The sequence below is a fragment of the Nyctibius grandis genome, chromosome 22, assembly GCF_013368605.1.
Source record: "Nyctibius grandis isolate bNycGra1 chromosome 22, bNycGra1.pri, whole genome shotgun sequence".
NCBI lineage: Eukaryota > Metazoa > Chordata > Aves > Nyctibiiformes > Nyctibiidae > Nyctibius > Nyctibius grandis.
The window spans coordinates 3,862,514-3,884,710 of NC_090679.1; the positions used below are offsets into that span (position 1 = coordinate 3,862,514).

A 22,197-nucleotide genomic window follows, 5' to 3' on the forward strand; every position below is an offset into this window, starting at 1 on the left:
AGTGAAGGTAATTTCTTCCCAATAGAATCACTGAAGCAACAAAAGCAACAAACTCATCTATGTATAGGTCTGTCTGCCGTCCAGCAACACTGCCCAGCACCGTGGTACTCTCATGACAGCAATTCTCTAAATATTAAATTTGTCAGAAAAGCACTAATTGAAGGTGGAACTAGTAGAACATTACATTTCAAAGTGATTCTCTTGCAGAAAATAGGTTAATTTTCATTTTGACAGAACCATGAGAAAATCAACAGTTAAGTGCATTAGATTTTTCCTTAGTGCTCAAACTCTAGCATTTTTCCTAAGAGTAGAAATTATGCACCAAAATCAAGCACTACTCATACCTACAAAAATATCAGTCACCAATTCAACTATCAATAGTGAGAATGATAAACTAAACCAACATAGAACAAGCGACTCAAAACTGACCTTAAGCTAAACCTAGATGCTGGTAGAAGGGCTGCCACCCTATTTTACTCTCTGACTCGTCTCAGAAGCCAGACGGGAAGCTGTGGTTATTATCTCACCAGACATGGGTACCTAAGCAGCACTTTTCCTTGAGGGACTGTCAGCCTCTTTACTCTGTCTGAAGCAATTACATCAGCATTTAAACAAAAGGTCCTCATTTAGATACATCCTATCCAGCATTACTCTTGGTTTATACAATTATATTTCTCTTAATCTTACAAGACAGAGAGTATTGTAAAGGTTAAATAACAGTGATAAAGCAAGCTTGACATGAAAAAGCACAGGTTTGAAATCTAAGATCAGTTTCAGGATCTAAGGATATACTTTAGATTCTGGAGTTTGATTTATAAGTCTGCAGATGATTGGGACTTGGCTTTTCAAAGTCATTAGCACTGCACAGCACATGTTCAAAGCCCAGCTCCTATTGACTTTTGCTGCAGCTGTGAGTCCTCAGCACTTCTGAATATCTCAGCTGAGTCAGGCAGAAACCGAGGATTACATCACTAGTGACCACCCATGAAAAGTTTGTGCAAGTAACTTGCCCAGAGTCAATTAATAAAACCACTGGCAAGAAGAGATACAACCCAATTCTCCGAATAGCATTCATGAGATTACCTTCCCCATTTTAGAATTTTCCTGTTTCTGCAACAAATAAACAGATCCCATATACACAGGCTCCCTCACTACACAACCCTGATGCACCCCTAGACAACACAAAACAAATCCAGTATTCTAACAGCAACATGAGACTATGCTGTAACTAAAGCGCATACCCCAACAAATATATAGAAAAGCACTGAATGAAGACTGCAGCTACAAACATTAACTTTGCATTTTTCTATTTTTTTTCACTTTTTTTAAATAATATTTTTTATTTAGTGGATTCAAAAGCAAAAGCTGAAGTAACTAATTCCATCACAAAGAAACTCATGTGTAACAAAAGTACACCACCCAGAGCTCTTCCTTGACGTCTAACTGGAATAGCAGCAGTCAAACCAGTAAATCCCTGTGCAGTCTAATAGTTAATCTCTGTGTAGGTGGTCACTAGTGCACAGGGACAAAGATACGAAAATTGTTGTTGGGTTTCTCAAGACCATGGCGACAATGCAGGAAGGCTAGGGACAATACCGGTGTTTTCTGGTGGGAAGAGACTCCTCAGCTCCATCTTCACCTGCGCCACTCCATCCTGGCCCTGCAGCCTGCCCAGTTCCCATCCCCGCCACCCAGTGTCCCAGCCCTTCTGCCACATCCCCAAAGCCCTCCCTGCAGAGCTTGTGTCCTGGCCTCACTACCAGCAATCTCGGGCCTTATCACCAAACATTCCTCACTTTCTCAGACTCACAGCACTTTTATCAAACTGTCTTGATTTCCTTTGTTCCCAGTCTTTCTCGTCATATGTTTTGTTGTTTCCTCATGCGAGTTCAGCCTTCTTTTCCCAACCGTTTCCATACTAGGCCAAGCTAGTCTTTATTCTCTCAAGTGTCTGTCCCAACCCACAATCCAGCCCTTAGCACTAGCAATTAATCAAATCCTTTTACACAATCTGAAGATCCTTCAGAGAAGCACTGCCCAGTGCCAGCCTGCCTCTGGGCACCACACCGTGAGCACCCTCCTCCACCATGCTCTCCAGACCAGACAGCAACAGGAGGGCCAGCTTTGGGGGGGCTGTTCCCTGCTTTCACCCTGGAAGGTCTTACACAAACTTTTACAAAACACAAAGGCAGCAGTAGCCGTCCCTGCACTACTGTTTTACGGTGTACAAAATTCTCAGACAAAAGCTGTCCAGAATTAATATCCTAAAATACAGCCTTGTTCGCAGCGATAAACAGAAAAATCAAGTAGATCAGTCTAAGATAGACAAACAGCAAGAAAACTTCATTCTAAAGAAGGGACAAAGGAAAAGTGTAGTGAGGTGGGGAAAAGATTAATAGGGAGTTACTGATCACTCTCCAGTACTGGGAGGCATCAAACGAACCTGGCAGGACGCACATTGAAGCAAATAGTATTTGAAACACTACAGACAGGGCTAGCAGTGCCATTACTGCCAGTGCCCCACATCTGCAAGCGCAGGAAAGCTGTCCTTTCCCTGGCCAAACACTTGATTGAGAACAGGCAGACAGCGCCAGAGCTCAGACCCATCCAGCCCAACATCCTGAGCCAACAACAGCCCAAACCACATGCTGAGTGAAATCTGCTGTTGTGGCAAGTGTGTTTCTCACAACACCCTTCCGAGCTCCCACAGGCTGCAGGGTAGTTGACTCTCACAGGCACAGCTGGTAGCTTTGGGTTTAACAGGTCTCTACTATAGCCTGGCTCTGCTGTCTTTATGGGCTGGGCTGTCATTCAGGCTGACAGGCACTGGTTGAGAGGTTGTGATCAAGTCTGATCAGAAAAACAGATTCTTTGGCAACTTTGTCCCCTACTAGTTTGTAGGTCATGCCCCACTCCCGATATCCCTCCAAGGTCATGACCATTCTGCATTCACACTGTGTTCCCTATTTATCTTGCACGCATTTTCTCTCACCCTTTCTAAAGAAATGCAAACTTCTCCTTTTATTGTAGATGCTGTTCCAATGTAATGAAATGACTATGTCGTTCATTTACCAGCAAACCATCAAGCCATATTTGCCTTGGTATTTCTTTTTCCGTAAATGCCTCCAGGTGCTTAATGACTTTTGTTTTCATCCAAATATTCATGCAAAACTTTTCTGAGCTTATTCTCATGTGTTTCTCTATAACATACACTGTTCATTTTTTCTCTGAAAAACACAAAGAACCACTTTGTAAGCAGAGAATCTTTTATAACATACAACACACAGTCTGTATTCCTCAGCTTCAATTTCTTATAACTCACTTTCAGTCATTTTGGCTGCTGCTGTCAGCTCCCCACTGAACAAGAAGCTTTATTAAAAAATGAATTGCATTCTGTACATTCTAGCTACCTATTTTATGAAATTATGAAAAAGCAAGGCTGGGATACAGATTTCTAGATTTCCCAAATTCCTTTATTTAATAATAAACATTCTTGCAATGAGGGCCTTCAGGATAACACACCTTGGGGAGAGGCATAATAGAGTAACACAACAGACTTCTAAGTCACATGTGGCAGAGGTCAGCAGCAAGGGAAAATTAGTGTCATATGGTGCTTGTTTTATGTTCCATGACAAGCGAGTTGCCTGTTTTGTGATAGGTTTTTATCAACAAAAACAAATTTAGGACTTGTTGGCAACTTTGTCAGAGAAGGTTCTGCCTACCCATGTTAATGAAGAAAGGCAGGAAGGCTGAATAAAAGATCTTTAATTAATACTGAAACACAGAGTGAAATGTAGGTCACCTTTAATAACCACGATAGAGTAACAGCTGTGTGTTTCACTTTTGTAGAACAGTTTGCCAGTCAAGGGTTCTTATCGGATACAATTTGGCTTCCAAAGAAATACTGAGTTAAAAGGAAATACAAAAACTAGAAAGCTGTAACTGAATGAAACTAATAGCAAAGCAAAGGAACTTGGAAATGCCCCAAGCAGAACTGAGGAAGGCACAGCATTGTAATACTGCCATATAAATACTATGAATGGACTACAGTCTATAGGGGGAAACGTAGTAGTGGAATGAGTTTTTACAATGCTAGATAGAAACGGCTGAATGAAAAATATACCATCTCAAGATATATCCCTTCGGCTTCTATGTAACAGCAACCCAGCCATGTAGTTTGTCAGTACCGCACTTTCCGTAGGAGGAATCTCATCTCTAGTAAGAGTTAGATCTCTCAAAGAGGATGAGGATCAGATCATAGGATTACAGAGTCCAGAAAGAAGCATTCGGGCAGCACCACTACATAGCCACCTTTTATATAAAGGGTCTGACTAAATGCCAACCATGGCGGATGAATCCCAAGCAACAAAAAACAACAGTACTGCTGTGTGAGAGCAAGACGTGGGTTGCAGCATATAGAGAGAATTTACTTGGCCTCATTGCTATAACATTACAGCAAGAGTATTGTTCTGCCTATCAAATCAAAAGACAATCATTATTCCATGTGTAGCTGGAACCAGATCTCTGGATGGATTTTATATTGAATAAGCCCAGAGCAGCCTCAGACAAACTGAATTTCTGAGCAGTATGACAGACTTCTGCATAAAGCACAATGGCTCTCTTGGTCAAAGAAATTTATGTGAGGATTTTTCTGGGAAAACACTGTGGCACCATCTTCCATCTTTCCAGAAACATTTTTCTATGTGACTATATCCTTTACTCTAGGTAAGGATATGTAATACTTTGCCCTTGGATATAAGGTTAATTGCTCTTTTTTACCAGTACTTTTACAAAATGAAAACACGATTTTACCAGTAGGAAAAATCGTAGTGTAAGAGTTTAGACTTATTCTGACAGAACTACTTAAATTTCTTAATATAAATTCCATAAAAATGAAATCTTCACAGGACTGATTCACACAGAAAGTGAGCAGTAAATGTTTTCATGAGGTTACACTCTGAAGTTCTGCAGAACTACACCCACCAGAAGTGCCTGTGAACTGCAAAGGATACGTGCAGGATTAGAGCGATAAGAGGTTTATCTACAGACAAAGACTCAAATAAATACTGCTTAAAATGCAACAAGTCTGACAGATCTAAATCATTAAACAGTGTGCTAAGAGCTTATGTAGTGTCCTATGGATCTAGAAGGTTTATAACCTCCAGGTTATGAAAGTTTCTTAAAATGTTATATGCATCTTGACTTGCTACCTCATTGTTTAAATTAAAGGTTCTCCAAGTCTTCCTTCACTTTCTGCTCTCCTAAGGAGATCTTCTACGTTGCGTTTACTACAAGGTACAGGGGCTTGGTTTGTAGCTGGAGCAACCAAAATGGAGACAGGACTTGGATACCCGATGCTATTATAACCACACTAAAGAGGAACATTTTCACTTGCTTTCTCGCTCTGAGGTGCACTGCTGTCAGGAGAGTGCCGGAGCACACTAATCTCAGTCTTCCTGCAGATACTGCTCTCCAAGTGACTCTGGCATGAAGCCACAAAGATTATCTGATTTCTGCCAGCATTTTCAACACTACAAAATAAAACTTTACAAGTCTCCTAGCCCAACCCTACTTTGTGAGCAAGTCTGGACCAACTTCATCCTGTCTCTTACTGAACCATTCCAGCCACTCCTGAAAATTTGTACTCCATCTGACAGAATTGGAAACAGGACTAAATATTGAATGTTCTTAGTATGCCAAACACAATTTATATTTTCAGGATAATTTTAACCAACTTTCATGCACAGAAAAACAAGTATTACATGCATATTTTGTGTGCCATAATTAACTGGAAATGAACACAACCAATACTTTCTGAACTTTGTCAGGCGGTGAGCAAGCAGGTAATGGGCATTGAGAACAGCTTGCATAAGAGTTTATATTTCCTGTAAACATTTTTACATGCTCTAGATACATTCTTAACAATGTTCATTTTAAGATGTTGTTTATTCTTTGCATTTACTGAGCTATGTTTTTTCATTTCTAACATAACTTTTCTATGGAGGCGCACAATCAAGCATAAGCTACCTCTAACTGTTATGCCAAGACAGCAATCCAAACAAATTTGAGGTTAATCTTAAATTACAAAGCAACTGACAAAGTGACTTAGAGGAGTGGGGGTGTAGAGCAGATCACCAGCAAACAATATAGCACATAATCTTCATTGGCCATAACTGTCCCATTCCTGGCATATCATAGTGGGCCAGGCTACATATGAGCAATTCAACTTATGCTTTATCCTAGTGAGTTTTGCTATGTAGCAGTATTTCTACAGCAGCGAGAAGCTAAACGAGTCAACTACACAAGTATTTGAATCCATACTATACAGACTGTAAAAGCTGGTTGGATGTCAGTAACCTCTGTATGACAACCACCTAAAGAGGAAAAGAATTGATCTGCATTCCCTATGGACTAACCAAAAGCAACTTGGTTTAATGTAACAGTATTTCAGGACCACAGTAGTATGAAGTCACGGACTCAAAAATAGATGATTACAATTCCTAAAGGTAATAAAGACAAACAAGTCTGTAAAACCAGCATCTGATTTCACAACACAAAAAAGTCACAAAAGTGTTAAAGAATTGGGAATAACAAAATGTGGGAGACAAGAAATAGAAGGTAAAATCAGCAGGGACAATGTGTTCTCATGTCACACTTCACTCATTACAAATGCATTTTGCCAAGCTAACATGAAATCCCTCCATCTTTTGTCACACTTCACTCATTACAAATGCATTTTGCCAAGCTAACATGAAATCCCTCCATCTTTTTGGGGAATTCACCAACTAAAAATAAAACAATTCAATTTTTTTTACAAAAAAGGACTGTGTATTTCCTTTTCCTCACTATAGAACTGGAAACCCAGATTTGTGAAACGCAAACACAATCTGAACATAATACGCCAAGAACTTCATTTTGCTTTGGGGTAGGGCAACTTCAAACAACATCTTAATTTACACTAAAGAATGGTTTGAGCCTTTAGATCAAAAGAACGAAAGCAAAGAGGACAACTACAATATACCTGATAACTGCTCAGAACACAGTTTTAAAAACGTGCCTTTCTTCCACACAGGAGGCTATGCCATGGACTAAAACCAGAGAGACATGGAAGAGAATGGTGCATTACACTGGCACTTACATTTCCCAAATGTCCTCTGGTAGGTTAGCTGGAATTTCTGTTAAGCCCCTTCCTCGACAATCCACTACATTGTTGCTGCAGGTGCAGGCAGATGGGCAAGTGATGGAACTCGCACTGCACGATGGAGGTTCAGACTGGGAACCTGAGACATAATGAAAACATTAAACATTAGTTTTGAAAAATGATCACCTGAGATTTTAACAACAAAATACATCAGCCTCTGAGTTTTCCAGATCCTTTTACTATATTAAGTAATAATTTATTTGGATTCAGTGAATATAACGTGCTACCAATCAACTGCAGAGAAAACGTGTGAAAGATTACTGTGTTCTTATTCTTCCTCAGTCTCCACTCTATCAATTTCTTTCCCTCATGAACACTTCTTTGGTCCTCTCCATAATCAGCCATATCAATTTATTCAAAGATTTAAAAAATAAGCCTTAAGATCAAGTCATATTTCCAAAAGTTATCTTTGCTAAGAAGCTTCCATTACACAAACACTCCTTGAGTAGTTTTACATACTGAGAGAAGGCTGTCATCAACGATGACTTATGTTTTTGAAATGAGGTAACCTGTTATGGCATAAAGACTGGAAATACAAAGCTAGTTTTTTCAAGATTAGACAATGCAGTTAATGGAAACACAGAATTTAGAAAAACGTGAGTTCAAACCTTCAAATCCTTGCGTAAGTTAGTAATTCCACTGAAAGACAAGAAGCTACTTACAGAGCAAAGCTTTAGCATGAGGACATTCTCCATATACATTCTAGTCAATCCATTACATTCAGGTTTAATTAAGTGTCATTAAGTTTTTTTGAAACCATAGCAAAGCAATTATGTCAGTTTAACTCCAATGGTTATGATTCTCGCCTTTAAAATTTTGATATATACATATACTTAGACACAGATAAAATGGTTTTGCTACACTAATTGAGGTTATCAAGACGTAGCAGTTATTGACTTACTTATGCTGAGTCATATTTCCAAAGTACATGAAACACAATAAACCTCAAGTGTCTTGTTGACCAGACACAGAGGGCTGAATGTGAAGGCTTGTGTTGGTAGGAAGTGACAAAATCATAATAGAAACAGGAAAAACTGGTATTTTTCTAGATTACAGTAGATTATAATCACAAAACATATTTGGTGTTTTGGTTGGAAAAATGAACACATCATAATTGTCAAATCACAAGTACATGTGAAAACATGGAAAACTGTATACAAAGCTGTACATTCTTGGGGTTTGTCCTAGAAAAGACCCACGGTTGATACTTTCATAAATTATAACTGCAGGTGACAAAAAGTCCAAAAATATTTGTTGTCATCCATTTGCAATCCAGTATCATTATGACAGTTAAAATTTTATAACAAAGGAACATTCTTATAAATTTTCTCTCTTGATTTCTGCGTATGTACCCTCTGGTTTAGCCCTTAACTATGCACAACAAAGTCAACTTGTATAGCAAGCCTACATATGTTCCTATTTTCAAAGACTTGTAAACAGCAATGAAAAGTCAGCATCAGAAAGACATGCTGTGGCACCTCTAAGTATCATTATTTTGAAAGGCAGATATAGTTTGAAAAGATGTCAGCTGAAAACGGACAGGCTTTTCCACTTGCAGAGAGAGCCCTCCCGGAAAGCAAAAGACTGCAAAGTCATGCCTTCCGTTAGGAAGGTATTGAATTCTGATGTGAATTCGTTTCTGTTTGTCTGAATTCCCTTAGTTCAAGCAAGCAATTATCCCCTCTAAATATTATTTGGTAGCCCGGGATGACAGAACTGCCTTATATTAAAGTATACTGTTGAGTTTCAGGATAAGATCACCATTTCAACTGTGTACGAAATGTTGCCAAATTAAAGTACTGGGTTTGAAATTCTTTTTTATGAGGTCATCAGCTGACCTTCTGTCAGGACAGCAGGAGAAAAATGTGGGTCTCATAGCACTGTATGTGTTTTAAATATAGCTTTCACTGATGCTAATTGGAGCTACGAGTGACTGTATTTTGGCAGACCAGACCTCAGAACTCCAATTCAGGCATCCAGAAATTAGATTTTAAGAGGTAGTGACCATCTTGAAAAAAATGGTTCTCACAGGACATTTGTGGCATGCGTAGGAGTCAAATTCATTTTTTATGAGAGCGGGCAGCTGCTTTCATCATGAGATTATACTAATGATCCCTTCTCTTTGATAAAATATGCTGCCTCATTTATAGTCCACTTTCCAACTTCCGTGACAGTTGCAGATAAGGAATTTACCAGCAACAGTCTTTTAGCTCAACACAGAGCTCATTTCAGTACTAGAGCAGCTTCACCCTACAGAATCAACTTGGCAAAAATCTACTGTAAAAAAGAATTCAATAACGTAAACAAACAAAAAATCTTCACTAGTTAAACAGGTACATGTATAATAGGCAGGACAAGCAGCTGTCTTGGGTCTGTCTTCTGGCTATAGAAATGCAGGGCAGACATACCATCATTGTGAATTAATAGAATTCCTTCAAAATTAATGGAGCTCTGCCGCATATCACCAACCACACTGCCAACTCTGCCTTTCACGGAGTCCAAGGTTTCTGTAAGATTTTAATTGTGACTGCTTTCAAAAGTAGTTTATATTGCCTCAAAATGCACACAGGCCGCTGTTATCTTTGCATAAGCACAAGAGGTTTGTTCTTACAACCTGATCATATACATTTTAAATTTTCTCTTTGCCGGCCTACCTTGTGCTGCAATGCCCAAAACAAAGTTAAGAACAAGCGAAGTGCAAACAAGCTATTGCAAGCTTTTAGGGACAGGGAGAAATGATCACGCTGGGACGAAAACACTTCAGAGCAATCCTTGCTCTCCGGGAGGCAAAAAGAAAGTTGGCAGCAAGGTCAAATCTTTCACACATCCTTTATCATCACATGTCTGACGTGTTTTCTGAAAAGGCTTTGTAGCAAGGGGAAAATTCACTTTGCACAGTTATAACACTGCAACATATTCCTGTGGGTTACAGCAGCAGTAATACACTCCCTTTTCATTAGGGCACAAGATCAAAAACCTGACGTATTGCCAGTCGGAGTTTTAACAGTCTGTTCCTGACTCTACTGCATGTAAATCAACAGCAGAAGATTCAGTGGAACTCAGCTCATCACCTCCACATTTTGTGTGACGCAGTATTGCAGAGTGCTCTACACTAAAGCGATGGTTTGAAAGGAGGTTATTCTAGCAAGCACTCTGAAAAGAGAGAGAAGAGACAGAAACACCAGTCTTCCTTGCACAAAAAGCAGGCAGCAACAAGGTGATAATTAAATATCATACTACAGGAGTAGTATCACGGAAACTACTACAGGAAAGTATCATGGAACTTTCCAGCAACTTTCTGAGTGGAAAGGCCAAAAGGTAAACCAGAACATTATTTGTGCTGCCCACTAACCCTTTCAGATCCTCTCCAAACAAAGACCTGATCTCTAGTTGACTGAAGCCAATAGGAACCCTTCTATTTACCCTGAATTTGGACCAAAAACCATTTACCTGTGATTTTCCACTACGAAAGAGGAACTTTTATGTGAACAGAGTTTTGATTTATGGCTAGTCAGTAAAACAAATAACCAATTAGTTAACCAGGGAGGTACATGATGTCAAAATAGAGAGAGAAAGCAATATAACGTCTTTATTCTTAACACAGATGCAAGCAAAATGGGATGAAAAAATAACAGCTTATACTGAAAGAAAGTAAAGAAAGAGGCTGTCTTTGTGCAGACTCTTTATTTTCCACATAAGTGATCAGTTTTCTCATTTCACTTAAAACAGGACGGAAAAAGGAGTATTTTTATTAACTTAATTTCTCATTATAAGCTTGAATTCTCTAAGTGCCCCAGAATATCCGGTACTTCTGCCACTTTTGACTGACGTTTTGTGCTTAGAGTAAAAATACTTTTGATTCCATGCTGAATACAGCCCTTTATATTTGGTGAATTTCTTTCTTCTGCACAAACAAAAGTAGATCTAGACTGTAGATTTCTGAAAACTTTAATGAAATAAAAAGACTCTGTGCATAAATTGCTATTGTTATTATCAGATGCTTTTGCTTATGTTTTTCCTTTGCAAAGAACAAAATATTGCATTACACATGCACACTCAACAGGCATCTAGTACGTATTCCATCAGCTCTCACAGAGTCATCTGTTAAGGTAAAGTTTTCTTGGATAATGCTATAAATAGAACTTCAAAGCTGATTTGGATGTAATTGCTTCAGTTAAATGAGGAGCTATTGTTAGCTCCATAGCAGATCTACAGAATTAAAGCACAAAAAAATCCAAGAGAGTTTAATCAGTTGAATGTTTGTATAGTTGTGGAGAGCCGGTAAAGAAAGGACTGGTCAAGAAAACAAGTCTAAGTAGGCTACAGAATTTAAAGTTCTTAAAGTTTGGGTATGATTTTCATAGGTATGCAGAGTATAAGCATATAGATAGATCAAGGGCCCCAAGGCAATTCAGTCTCTAAAGAAGGATATTTGAAATCTCAAAATGAATTTGCTGCCAATACTTCTTTAAAAGAAAAGACACAGGAAAAGCAAAAATATGTCAGGATTCCTATTTATGTCCTTCACAAGTGCAGTAAACTCCTTATGGTGTGTATGCAACAAAAGGAAATGGCCATAGACAAGCCAGCTGCATTTAGATTATTGCCCTTCTGAAGTTTTTCTTACTGTCATCTTGTCATTTCAGATTTTTTTGTTACAAGGCAGCACTAGTTCACCATGTTAATTATATTTTTCTCTAAGAGATAAAAGTCATCAACTTCGTTATACATTTTGCTACAAAAAAAACACTAACAAAATGTGGAAGGATGATTAACAAAACTTACTATGCTTTTTGTGACTGATGTAATGGAATGACAGCCTCAATGATTAGGGCAGTTAATATCTGGCATGCCATTAGCCTGCACCACTTTATTTTACAGTCTCAGACTATGGGCTAGGGGGAGAGAGGAGACAGCGGAGAGACTTAGGACCCAGCGGTTCACAGAGAAATTAAGTGATTTTTTCAAATAAGCATCTCATTGGCCTCTAGCCTTTTAAGAGCAGCAAATAGACTGATATTACAACTAGAATAGAATGACTATGGTGTATAAATGAACAGTTTAAATGTCACAGGCATTTAAAATAAATTTTGCAATTACTAAATAAACTAATCTCATTTGTGCTGACACCCAATTACGGCACACTAAGTAGTGTGCTTTATTACCTCCTCACCTATTCAATTGCCTTTGCAGCAGTTCTTTTCCACCAGCAAAATGTTACTTATTTGTAAAAAATATTACTGGATTTTAAGAAAAATCTGGCAGGATTCACAAGTTAAAAGTCTGTGGTGACTTTAAATCATTTTAAGTACAGCAGACATGAAATTATTGATCAATAAACAAACCACTACAAGTATTGCAGATCTGTGGATATATTATGACCTTTTGTGGTTTAATTAAATAACCCATTGGAACTTCTTATAATGCTAGGACATCTGAAATCAATTACCACTACATGAGCTATAGTTTTCACTAGACTCCCAGTAACACAATCTCAAAAAGATACCCAAAGCAAATGTATTGCTCCTGATTGGTGTTTGCACCCCAGTATTAAAATGCACTTGAGTGTGCATAGTCCTGCACAGAGATACGAGCAAGTCAATCACAACTGACTATTTGCAAAGTTAACATTCCTTATGGACGGCAAATATTCCACTAATGAGGAAAAATTTGTACAAATGTGTTTATTCCACAGAAATGCGCAGCAAATGGTTTATGTAAATATTTCCATTTACAGTTATCCAACAGCTTTTTGCTGAGCAAAGCATTAAGTATTTATGATAAATCAGGGACCCAAGTCACTAATGATGTTAATATCATCAAGTTCATGGCATTCAAAAATTTGCTAGTCATGAATATTCATTATTTGATTCAAGTTCAATGTTTTGCTGAACATTCCCAAACAGTAAATTTATCTGTTAAAAATTCATGGCACACGAGCACAACTCTTCTGTGGGCAAAGGCAACCCCAACTGGTTTACAAACAATTATTGAGGAATAAAAAAGGAAATATCCACTTGCAGTGAAAAGAAGGTCTGACATAATGAACAAAGCCTACTTTATTCTACAAAAGCCTACTTTGCATGTTTCAAAATATATCAGTAAAGTAACACCATTGAAAATCAGATCTTACTTCACACTGTCTTATCCTAAAAGCACTAATATTGCAATTATTTAATTAACAATAATAGCACCAAAATTGTATGGAATACTTCTAATCACAATGGATAAAAATAGAACAAAGAAGCACGCTCACCTGTAACAACTGAGGTCTAATAGGTAGATTTGTTCTTCTGAGGGATTAATAAAACTGCAACAGAATCTGTGAGACAACTTAAGTCCTTTCAAAGCTATAACAAAGTTGGTTTTCTGTCAGGGAAATTTATTCCATTTAAATCTTCCATAGGAGGGATTGAAAAGATAGATTTTGAACATCTCCTATGCCTTGTGCCCACTCTGAGTCTTTCTTTGAATTTCGTTCTCCAGCTTTGTCAACACAGACATCTTCTCCCAAAAGCAGCCAGAACTTAACTTTCTGACTATTGCACCACAAGGAAGGCTGTTAGCGTGTATTTGGTTCTCTGCGTTTGTATACTATTTGCTCTTCCAAAACAGGCTAAAGACTAAAAAAATAATGCTACTAGAAAGTCTTAAAAGATGCAGTGCCTCTGTAGTTCAAATGGTATCTATGCACAGCAATCTCATTAAAGCCAATTCCACAATTTGTATCAGCAGTCTGGAAGGCGCATATGAAGTGACATTTAAAAATAGGTCCAGAAATAATACAGTGAACTTATAAATATATTCAAGCATAAAAATGAAGAGGAATACAAATTATTTAAGTGAAATGATACCACCTTTCAGAAGGTGGTACAAGGGTAAATGATAGATAATGGTCATGATCAATTGTAAGCCTGTGAAGGGAGCATAGCTCTGGAATGGCCTTCTCAACAGGTGATCCATTAAAGAACTTGAACTGTTTCATGATGAAGTTTGATAAAGTTATGGAAGGGACAGGAATACTTTAAGACTATGCTTTGAATCCCTGGGGTTTGATTTGCTGATACTTGAAAAGGAGTTTTAAACACTATTTGATTTTGTTTGCACATTTGTTTTTGCTTCTGCCTCCCCCCCACTGTGTCCTGCTGCAGCTAACATCGGACTTCCCCTGCCTCAGCACAAAAGCTGATCTCTTCAGGAAGAGAAGGAAGATGGGTTCGCTTCAGTCAGAAGCATTACAGCCTGACACAGCTACTCAGAGGATTTCAGGCAGAATGTGACATTTCTCCTGATAATGACACTTGAGGGGTCCAGCCTGGCCGTGAGATCACCCAACGGAGTGAGGAAACATTTTTTTCCAGATGAGTGAGCAAGGACTGAAAAGTGAGGCATCGTCCCCTTCCCAGAGCCGCCTCAGAATTTCTTGGACCAAGTTCATCGTCATTTGGGACACGCTAAGGAACGCAGGGCAATAGTGGCCTTTCTTGCCTTCCTCCTGGGACAGGCTGAGGTTGCTGCCTTTGGTCTTTTGCAAGAGACCTCTGGTACATTCAAGCTCTTTATGGTATCTGGAACTGACAGAATAAAATTCTGAAGGATCTTCTGACCTAAATTACATTTGCCTGTAATTACAAGGAAATAATTCAATGAGCCAGGAGATCCCTTCAGCTTCGGTACAGGGTGTGGGTGCCCAGGCACTGGCTGCAGGGCCCTCTGTGAGGAGAGGCCGGGGCTGCCCCGTGCCAGGCATGGCTGGTTCCGGCCGGTTCCAGCCGGCTCCCGAGCAGCCCTGCTGCAGGCACGGCAGAGCCCGGCAGAGAAGCTGGTGGTGCCTCTGGGAAAGAGTATTTGAGAAAGGGCAAAAAGGTGCCAGGGAGGAAAGAGTGAGGAAAAAAGTGTGAGAAACAGCCCTGCAAGCAGGGAAGTCACAGAACAGGGAGGGGGCTGAGGTGCTGGCGCAGATCTGGTTTTCTCCTCACCCTGTTGAGAAGGGGGAGAGAGAGCAGCTGGGTGGGCGTCTGGCAGCTGGCCGCAGGCCGTCCACCACATTTTAATGAAACGTCACTAAATTTCATTGGCAATAACACAGAAAAACCCACGTGAACCTGATATTGACGGTATGCAACTTTGTATTTACCACCTATTCATTTATGGAATTCTGCAGTCATTTTACAAGCACCTCTATGCTTTTTTTCATTACTCTTATTAATTGAGTATCCATAAACATGTTGCCAATCACATCCATGTATTGAACAGAAAAAGTCTACAGATTTCATACAAAGGCTTGGCCACATACTCAAAGTCAACCCTGTTCTTCGTATTTAACACTGCCGCTCTCTGTGAACCAGCTCAGAACAAGGCTGTGGTACCAATCCATGGCATGACAGACCACCATGATGCATTCCCATTGTATACCAAAATACTACCAACACACTAGTAATTAAACAAGCCAGTGGTTTTGGACATTAACATAAAAATTAATCACATTATTAGTCTTACAGCAAGAGTTCAAAAACTTAATGGCTGAATAACAATACCCCAACCTGTCATCATTAAATAAGCATTAAAGAGCTACACATACTGCTTTGGGGAAAAGAGAATTCCAGAACAAAGGTAATTATACTGAAAAGGTAAGACATCATTTTTGGACAGTAAAACAAAATTTACTGTAATTTAAAGCAAATTTTCAGCTTTAGTCTTCAAAGAAATATTAAGTGCCTTAACAAATACATATTTATCCCTCAGATTTGTAAGATGATCCCCCAAATAAAAAACACCGTATGTGATACCTTACATATGAAGTGATTCAAGAAGTAAGTTCTTACAGTATGAAACAACATAACTGCTAGTGCTCAAGCAAATTTAAATTTGTAACAAGAAACTTAATGGAAACAGAAAACAAACTCTGATAAACAGCAATTAGTATCTTTCCGAACCTCCGACAGGATTTCATTTGAGGATCAACTAACAAATGCACAGTATTGAAATGTTTCTTTAGACTAGATATCAATGTTAGTTTGTGGTAGCAAATTATAACAGGGAGTAAAAATTCTACCATTCCTCAAAAAGTTTCTAAGACGAAATTTAAAGCACAATTTTTACCAAAAGGCTTTAAGTCATACAACGCTGAAAGTCCTGCACAGACTCCATTTTAAGAGCACTTATTGGGTCTGTTGATGGTCACAAAAAGCGTGAACCAATTTAACAGTGAGAAAAAAGATATTATTTGTCTAATATGACTCACAGGCCACTGTTTTGGGAAGGGGTCAAAGTTAGATGAAATGGTTCAGCTTACTTCTAAAAGCAATAAAACAGCTGTACAATGAGGATGTCTTACACAGCAGAAAGTGACCCTTCACACGCACACACACAGAGAAAAAGGCCGCCTCCTCCCACCGCGTTTATCCAGCTTCCTGTGACCATTAAAACTGAGGGCCATTAGCAGCCCTCCTCTGCATGAGTGGGGCTGGACTGCACGGAGAGAAACCGCTCCGCTCCCTCAGGAGCAATTGCTACTGCCCAACACCAGCAAAATCTGCATCATTAGCAACTAGCACCAATCTTCTGCGCTGGCAGTACCTCTACCTGCCATGGTGAAAGCAGCAGACCTGCTGCTAGTTTTGCAGACATACTATTGCAGAGAGTCTTTTAAACAGGAACATATGAGGGGGAGTTTCTCTCCCCACACACTTTTCCTTTGGCATCTTCTGAATGTTCTCATTAGGATTCTAAGCTTGAGGAGTGCTATTTTATTAGTTACTCATTGTTGGTTTTCTCCTCAACAATATGCTACAAAGTTATCAGGAGAAAAACGGAGCAAGACAATCTACGGAGTTTTGTGGTCTGGGCCAGAGAGTCACAGCTATGTTTTAAGACCGTTTGACCTCACTTAAACAAATAAATCTGCTTCCTCATTAGATCTACCAGTCTGTGTAAAGCAGCAGGAAGCTAACATATTTTCCTCTTTATTATACCTCAGCTGCAGTCTCACAGTATGAATCAAAACTCTAGATCTTCAACCGCAATTTGAATCAATCCACTATTTTCTTAAAATCAGTATCAGTTTATCTAGCCAGAAATCACCAGACACTTAGCCCTGGTAATGATTTCTGTCTTGCATCAATTTCTGACTGAATTTTAACTTACTTTATCTAAATTATGCATCTTTACTTTCTTCAGGTTCTCGTAGATCATCCGAATAGGAACTAAGGATTAAGAACCAGAGAAAATAGTTTCTAACGAAAAATAGAATGATGTATGGATCCAACTTTCTTCTCTACAATGTTTGTTACATTATTAAAGAAACCTATCTTAGAAAAGTACTTAAAAATTACATATTCTACACTTAAACTTTGCTAAAGTTCATATCGCAAGAAATACAGGACAAATCAGCTCCAAAATAATTTCAAAAATTTTAGAATCTGGTGCTGCTTACATGAGAAAAGCATGAATTCATGAACTGTTAGAAATATCAGTCCCTGGTCTGTTCTAAATCTCATCCAATCTTCATACTCCATTGGAAACGCTGTCCACTGTAAAATACCTCAAGCTACTGGACACAACTATAACAAATCTGTACCAACCTGCACCTTCAGAGTCAACACCAAGTCCTAACATACTGCCTCAGAATTGGCAGCAACAGTACAAGAGAAAAATCAACTTCCTCCCAGCACCTGCTGAAATCAACCCGCAGTCTCTGCCTGCTTGTCTACCAGATAGTCTCCTCTGCAAGCAACCAGTTGAGAACTGACAACAGCAGCTAGCTGAGGAAAGCAGTGGCTGAAGTATGCTGCACGTCACAGTATGAGATACAATGCTCCTGAATGCATCTGGCTTTATTCTTAGACAGGAAGTTCAGATGCATATTTATTTTCTCATGTATATACTTAGGAAAAACAGAATGATTCATTGTTGTAAAAAAAATCCAAATGGGGTCACTCAGTAGGTCCTGCACAGAACACTGAAGAGACCAAGGTGCTGCTGATGGTACAACTTCACAAACCCACTGCTTCAGTTTGCAAATCTTTACAGCCACAGTAACGCAGGTAAGAAAACACAGGCAGAGACACCTTCCACTAGACCAGGTTGCTCCAAGCCCCATCCAGCCTGGCCTTCAACACTGACAGGGAGGGGGCAGCCACAGCTTCTCTGGGCAACCTGGGCCAGTGTCTCACCACCCTCACAGGAAAGCATTTCTTCCTGATATCTAATATAAATCTACCCCCACTCAGTTTAAAACCGTTCCTCCTCATCCTATCACTATATGCCCTTGTGAAAAGTCCCTCTCCAGCTTTCCTGTAGGCCCCTTCAGGTACTGGAAGCCTGCTAGAAGACTTGAGTTAACTGATCAATATGTAGACTAATTTCAACATCAATTAGTAAAGAGCAGGTAGAAGAAAAATCAAACAGCCATGATAAAACTTATATGAGAGGAAAATGAAATAAAATTACTATTCTAAGGAGGTCAGAGGAGGACAAGAGACAGATAAATAGGCAGAGAGACAGTGTGTGTGTGTGTGCTTGAGAGAGACAGAGTTATAGAAAGAGAAGTCATTTCAACAGTGAAATATCTGAACATGGGAAGGAAGCTGGGTTTGATCCAAGGAAAGACTGGAAGGCTCTAAGAGGCACCAAGTATAAGCCAGCACCCCCAGATGCTTCTCTGCTAGCTAAGGGAATATAAAAATAAACAGTTCCCAAGGATTAGAACGCAGGTAATACTTCAACTGACATAAAGTCTTTGCTTAGCGTACTGTTTCTCTTGTCACTGCAACATGGCAGTGAATTGTAAGGTTATGGTGGAGAAAGAGGAGAAATACATCATGCTATGTGCAGCACATAAACAGGAGCCCTCATCCTTTGGTGCCACTCAGTTTCCCCTTCTGCAACATACTGACTTGTAGGACATTGTCTCACCAAACACATCCCAGAGCTCAATAAGGGGCTGTGCGGGAGGAAGAGTCTGCTTGGAGATTTCTTTGGGAACAGATGGCTTTAAGGCAAAGGCCCAGGAAGGCTGCTCTGTCAGGGGCGGCTCTGGAGGAGAGACTCTCCTATGAGAAGGGGACAGCTTGCTGAAGAAGCCAGCCAGAAGGCTCTGGTGGGTGACAGGACTGCCAGCAGTACTCAGCACTCTCCCCCGACAGCGAGCGGCCATTGAGTCCCAAGGCTGCTCAGTTCTGTTAATAACCTTTCCTCTGCCTCCTCAGTAACACAAATCCAATTAGACATATTTGCAAACCTTTCTCCAGGCAACTGCGCACTATTTAATCCTACACATTTACCTGCAGTTCTGAGCCAAATGTTCATGGGCATGAACATGTGAAACCTGGAACAGCTTTTCCACTGCTCACAATTTGCCTACAAGTGACGCTTGAATTTGCATTTTTATAATTTATGGGCACAAGCGAACCTTTTTGAAAGACTGATTCTCAGTTTACATAGGTATGACTCAGTTTACACAGATATATCTGCACATAACTCTGACTTCAGCAACATTACCTTGAGAGACTTTGCACCTAATGCTTATAAATGTCACTCTAAAGGATGTGTAGCATAGAAGAAACCCAGCAGCTTGGTCCAGAAGAAATCAAGCAATTTGGTTTCCAGTTATGGCACTTCTCTACCAGTGTTCCACTTTTTCTTTTCCAATTTATGCTGTTCCTTGGTATGCAGCATTCAGAATTGTTTCCAAAGGAACATTTGTCATAAAATTGTAAAAAAAAAAAATCCCCATTTTTGCATAGGGTTTCAAGAATAACCAGAAATCAGTTTGTCAAGGATATTTTTCTTCTTTCCCCAAAGTATTTGATTTGCCTCTTTCTGCTTTGAAGCATGCAACAGCACAGGTTTTGAACTGGAGTGCTCTGATGAAGCCCATTTTACAGTGGAGGAAAAGCTGGGTTCTCTTTTGCTGGGATATTACCACTACCATAAAAACAGAAGTCCTTGAAATGCTGAGCCTATGCTTAAACAGAGTTCACTAAATTGTATTTCAGCTCTTCATAACTATGATAACAAAGGCGGCTTTCACTGCCAGCTTGAGGCTAGCTACAGTAATTCATATAAGCTTACATTGTATAAAATTCCTTTGCAGAGGTATAAGTTCAGTTCACTATTCACCTTCTGCCTTAGTTCGACTTGATAGTCAAACACGAACAAAATATGCTGTAAAATCAGGAATAAGAACTGTAATAAGGAGCAGGGAAGATTTATATCCTCTTTAAACTAGCTGTCCATGTAGGTTTTTGTGGAACCAGCATGTACTAAGCTCAGTTCTCTGCTAAATCCTGCACTAATATGAGCTCTTCAAATGCATTTCTTTTTCAGCATATTTCATTTCCCAAATGGTGGTTAGGGAATACAGTTGAGGGACTGTGTCACTGCAAGCTTCTTTCCTTTAATTTTATTAATTTATGATGAAAAAAAAAAGGCAGGCCAGTCTTGAGAGTTCTCATATGTTCTTGGGCCAACAGGCAAATGTTACAAACTTTTTCTCTCTTCTGGAGTGTCCCCAGACTGTTCGATTTCTAAACTTTTCTTTTAGTTAAACTTCTGGTGTAATTTATCAGATATTCTGGGCATCCTCAAATCTCCACAACCACATAGAAGCTGCTCAGCACTCTTGAAAATCATGTCACAAAAGTCACTGGTGCACAGTTTCATTTTCCATGTTCCCGTAACACTTCCTGCACACCTCCAGGGCTGGGCAGTAATTTACCATCCATGACATAGTTAAGGGGATCAAACTCTACTTCAAAGTACAACTATTTCTCTCTTTCTTTGCCACATGTAAATGAAAGTATAGAAAAAAGGCATTCCTAAAAACATTTCTATCATGAGCACTATCTCCATCAGTCAACACATGTACCAAGAGGATAAAGCTTTAGGGCTCACAGACTGTGAGAGATAAAGAACACAATACCACAAGACTCACGGTCTATCAAGATTAGGACTCTCATCCACTTCATAACAAGCTCCCTGTGTTACTTACCGTTTGGCCTGCAAAACTATCTCCAAACTTCTGTCTGGTATCTTTCTTTTTTTTTTTTTCCACAGCATACATGGTGCCATGCCTCTTCTCTGCCAGATCTCCTCCTTTCAGTCAACTTTATAGATTTCTTCTTCCAATTTTTCTGGTTTTCTCTCTTTTTTTTTCCCCCCTTTCTTTTTCTTCTTCTTGTAAGAAAATGCATTTCTATCAGAAAAGAGCCAAATGCAGTTCTGGAGTCTTGATGAATAGGCCCAACATACAGACACATTGTGAGTTGGCCATGTATCATCAGACTCATTTCTCAGTGTGAAAACACGTAGAACAGTGAAGTGCATTGGCTCCCTAAGAATCCTGTTTCAGTCCCTGGGATAAAATCTGCTCCTCCTGTTCTATATCTATTTATCAACAGACTCAGACCAGCATTTTCTATTTCCTTTCTTTCTTATTCCAGTCATCTGTAGAGCTCTTCCCTTGAGAAATACCAAATTATCCACGCTTAACTGATTTCTTATGTTGATATCATTGCCAATGCTAAAGTAGGAAAAATAATTTGAGAACTGAAATATTAACTGGAAGCCAATAATTCTTATAAAGCTGAAAAAATTAATAATTTGATCTACTCCATAGAGTTTAGCAATGATAAAAACAAACAGGACTGCTACAGAACAGCATTCAAACACAACATAATTTTCCACTCACTGTTTTTATGTGAATATCAATATAAAACCATCAGCTGATAGATAAATGAATAATTGGCATCATTACCAGAGCAGACAAAGTCCTTCTTCTGAACCTCCGCCACAAGAAAACCCCGGAGGTTTACAGGTGCCAAGCAGAAGGTGAACTGGCCGATAGTGCGCCTCTGCCGCAGCCAGTCGGACAGCCAAGCCAGGTGGCAGTCGCAGTGCAGGACGTTGGAGTGAAGCCGCCTACAAAAGACAGAACAACCCTGAAGTAATTAGTAGTTTTTTAAACAGAAGACACAAACCAGAGCAATCAAGCA

At 39.4% G+C, this 22,197-nt stretch overlaps 1 protein-coding gene across 1 annotated transcript in view; it reads right to left on the reverse strand.

Annotated features, from left to right (window-relative positions):
- Positions 1-22,197, reverse strand: part of SLIT3 (slit guidance ligand 3) — a 524,461-nt gene that overhangs the window by 176,312 nt on the left and 325,952 nt on the right. The window contains exons 8-9 of the mRNA XM_068417108.1: positions 21,960-22,123; positions 7,139-7,280 (exon numbers count right to left, since the gene is read on the reverse strand). Coding sequence (XP_068273209.1) covers positions 7,139-7,280; positions 21,960-22,123 — 306 coding nt within the window. The remainder of the gene's footprint in view (positions 1-7,138; positions 7,281-21,959; positions 22,124-22,197) is intronic.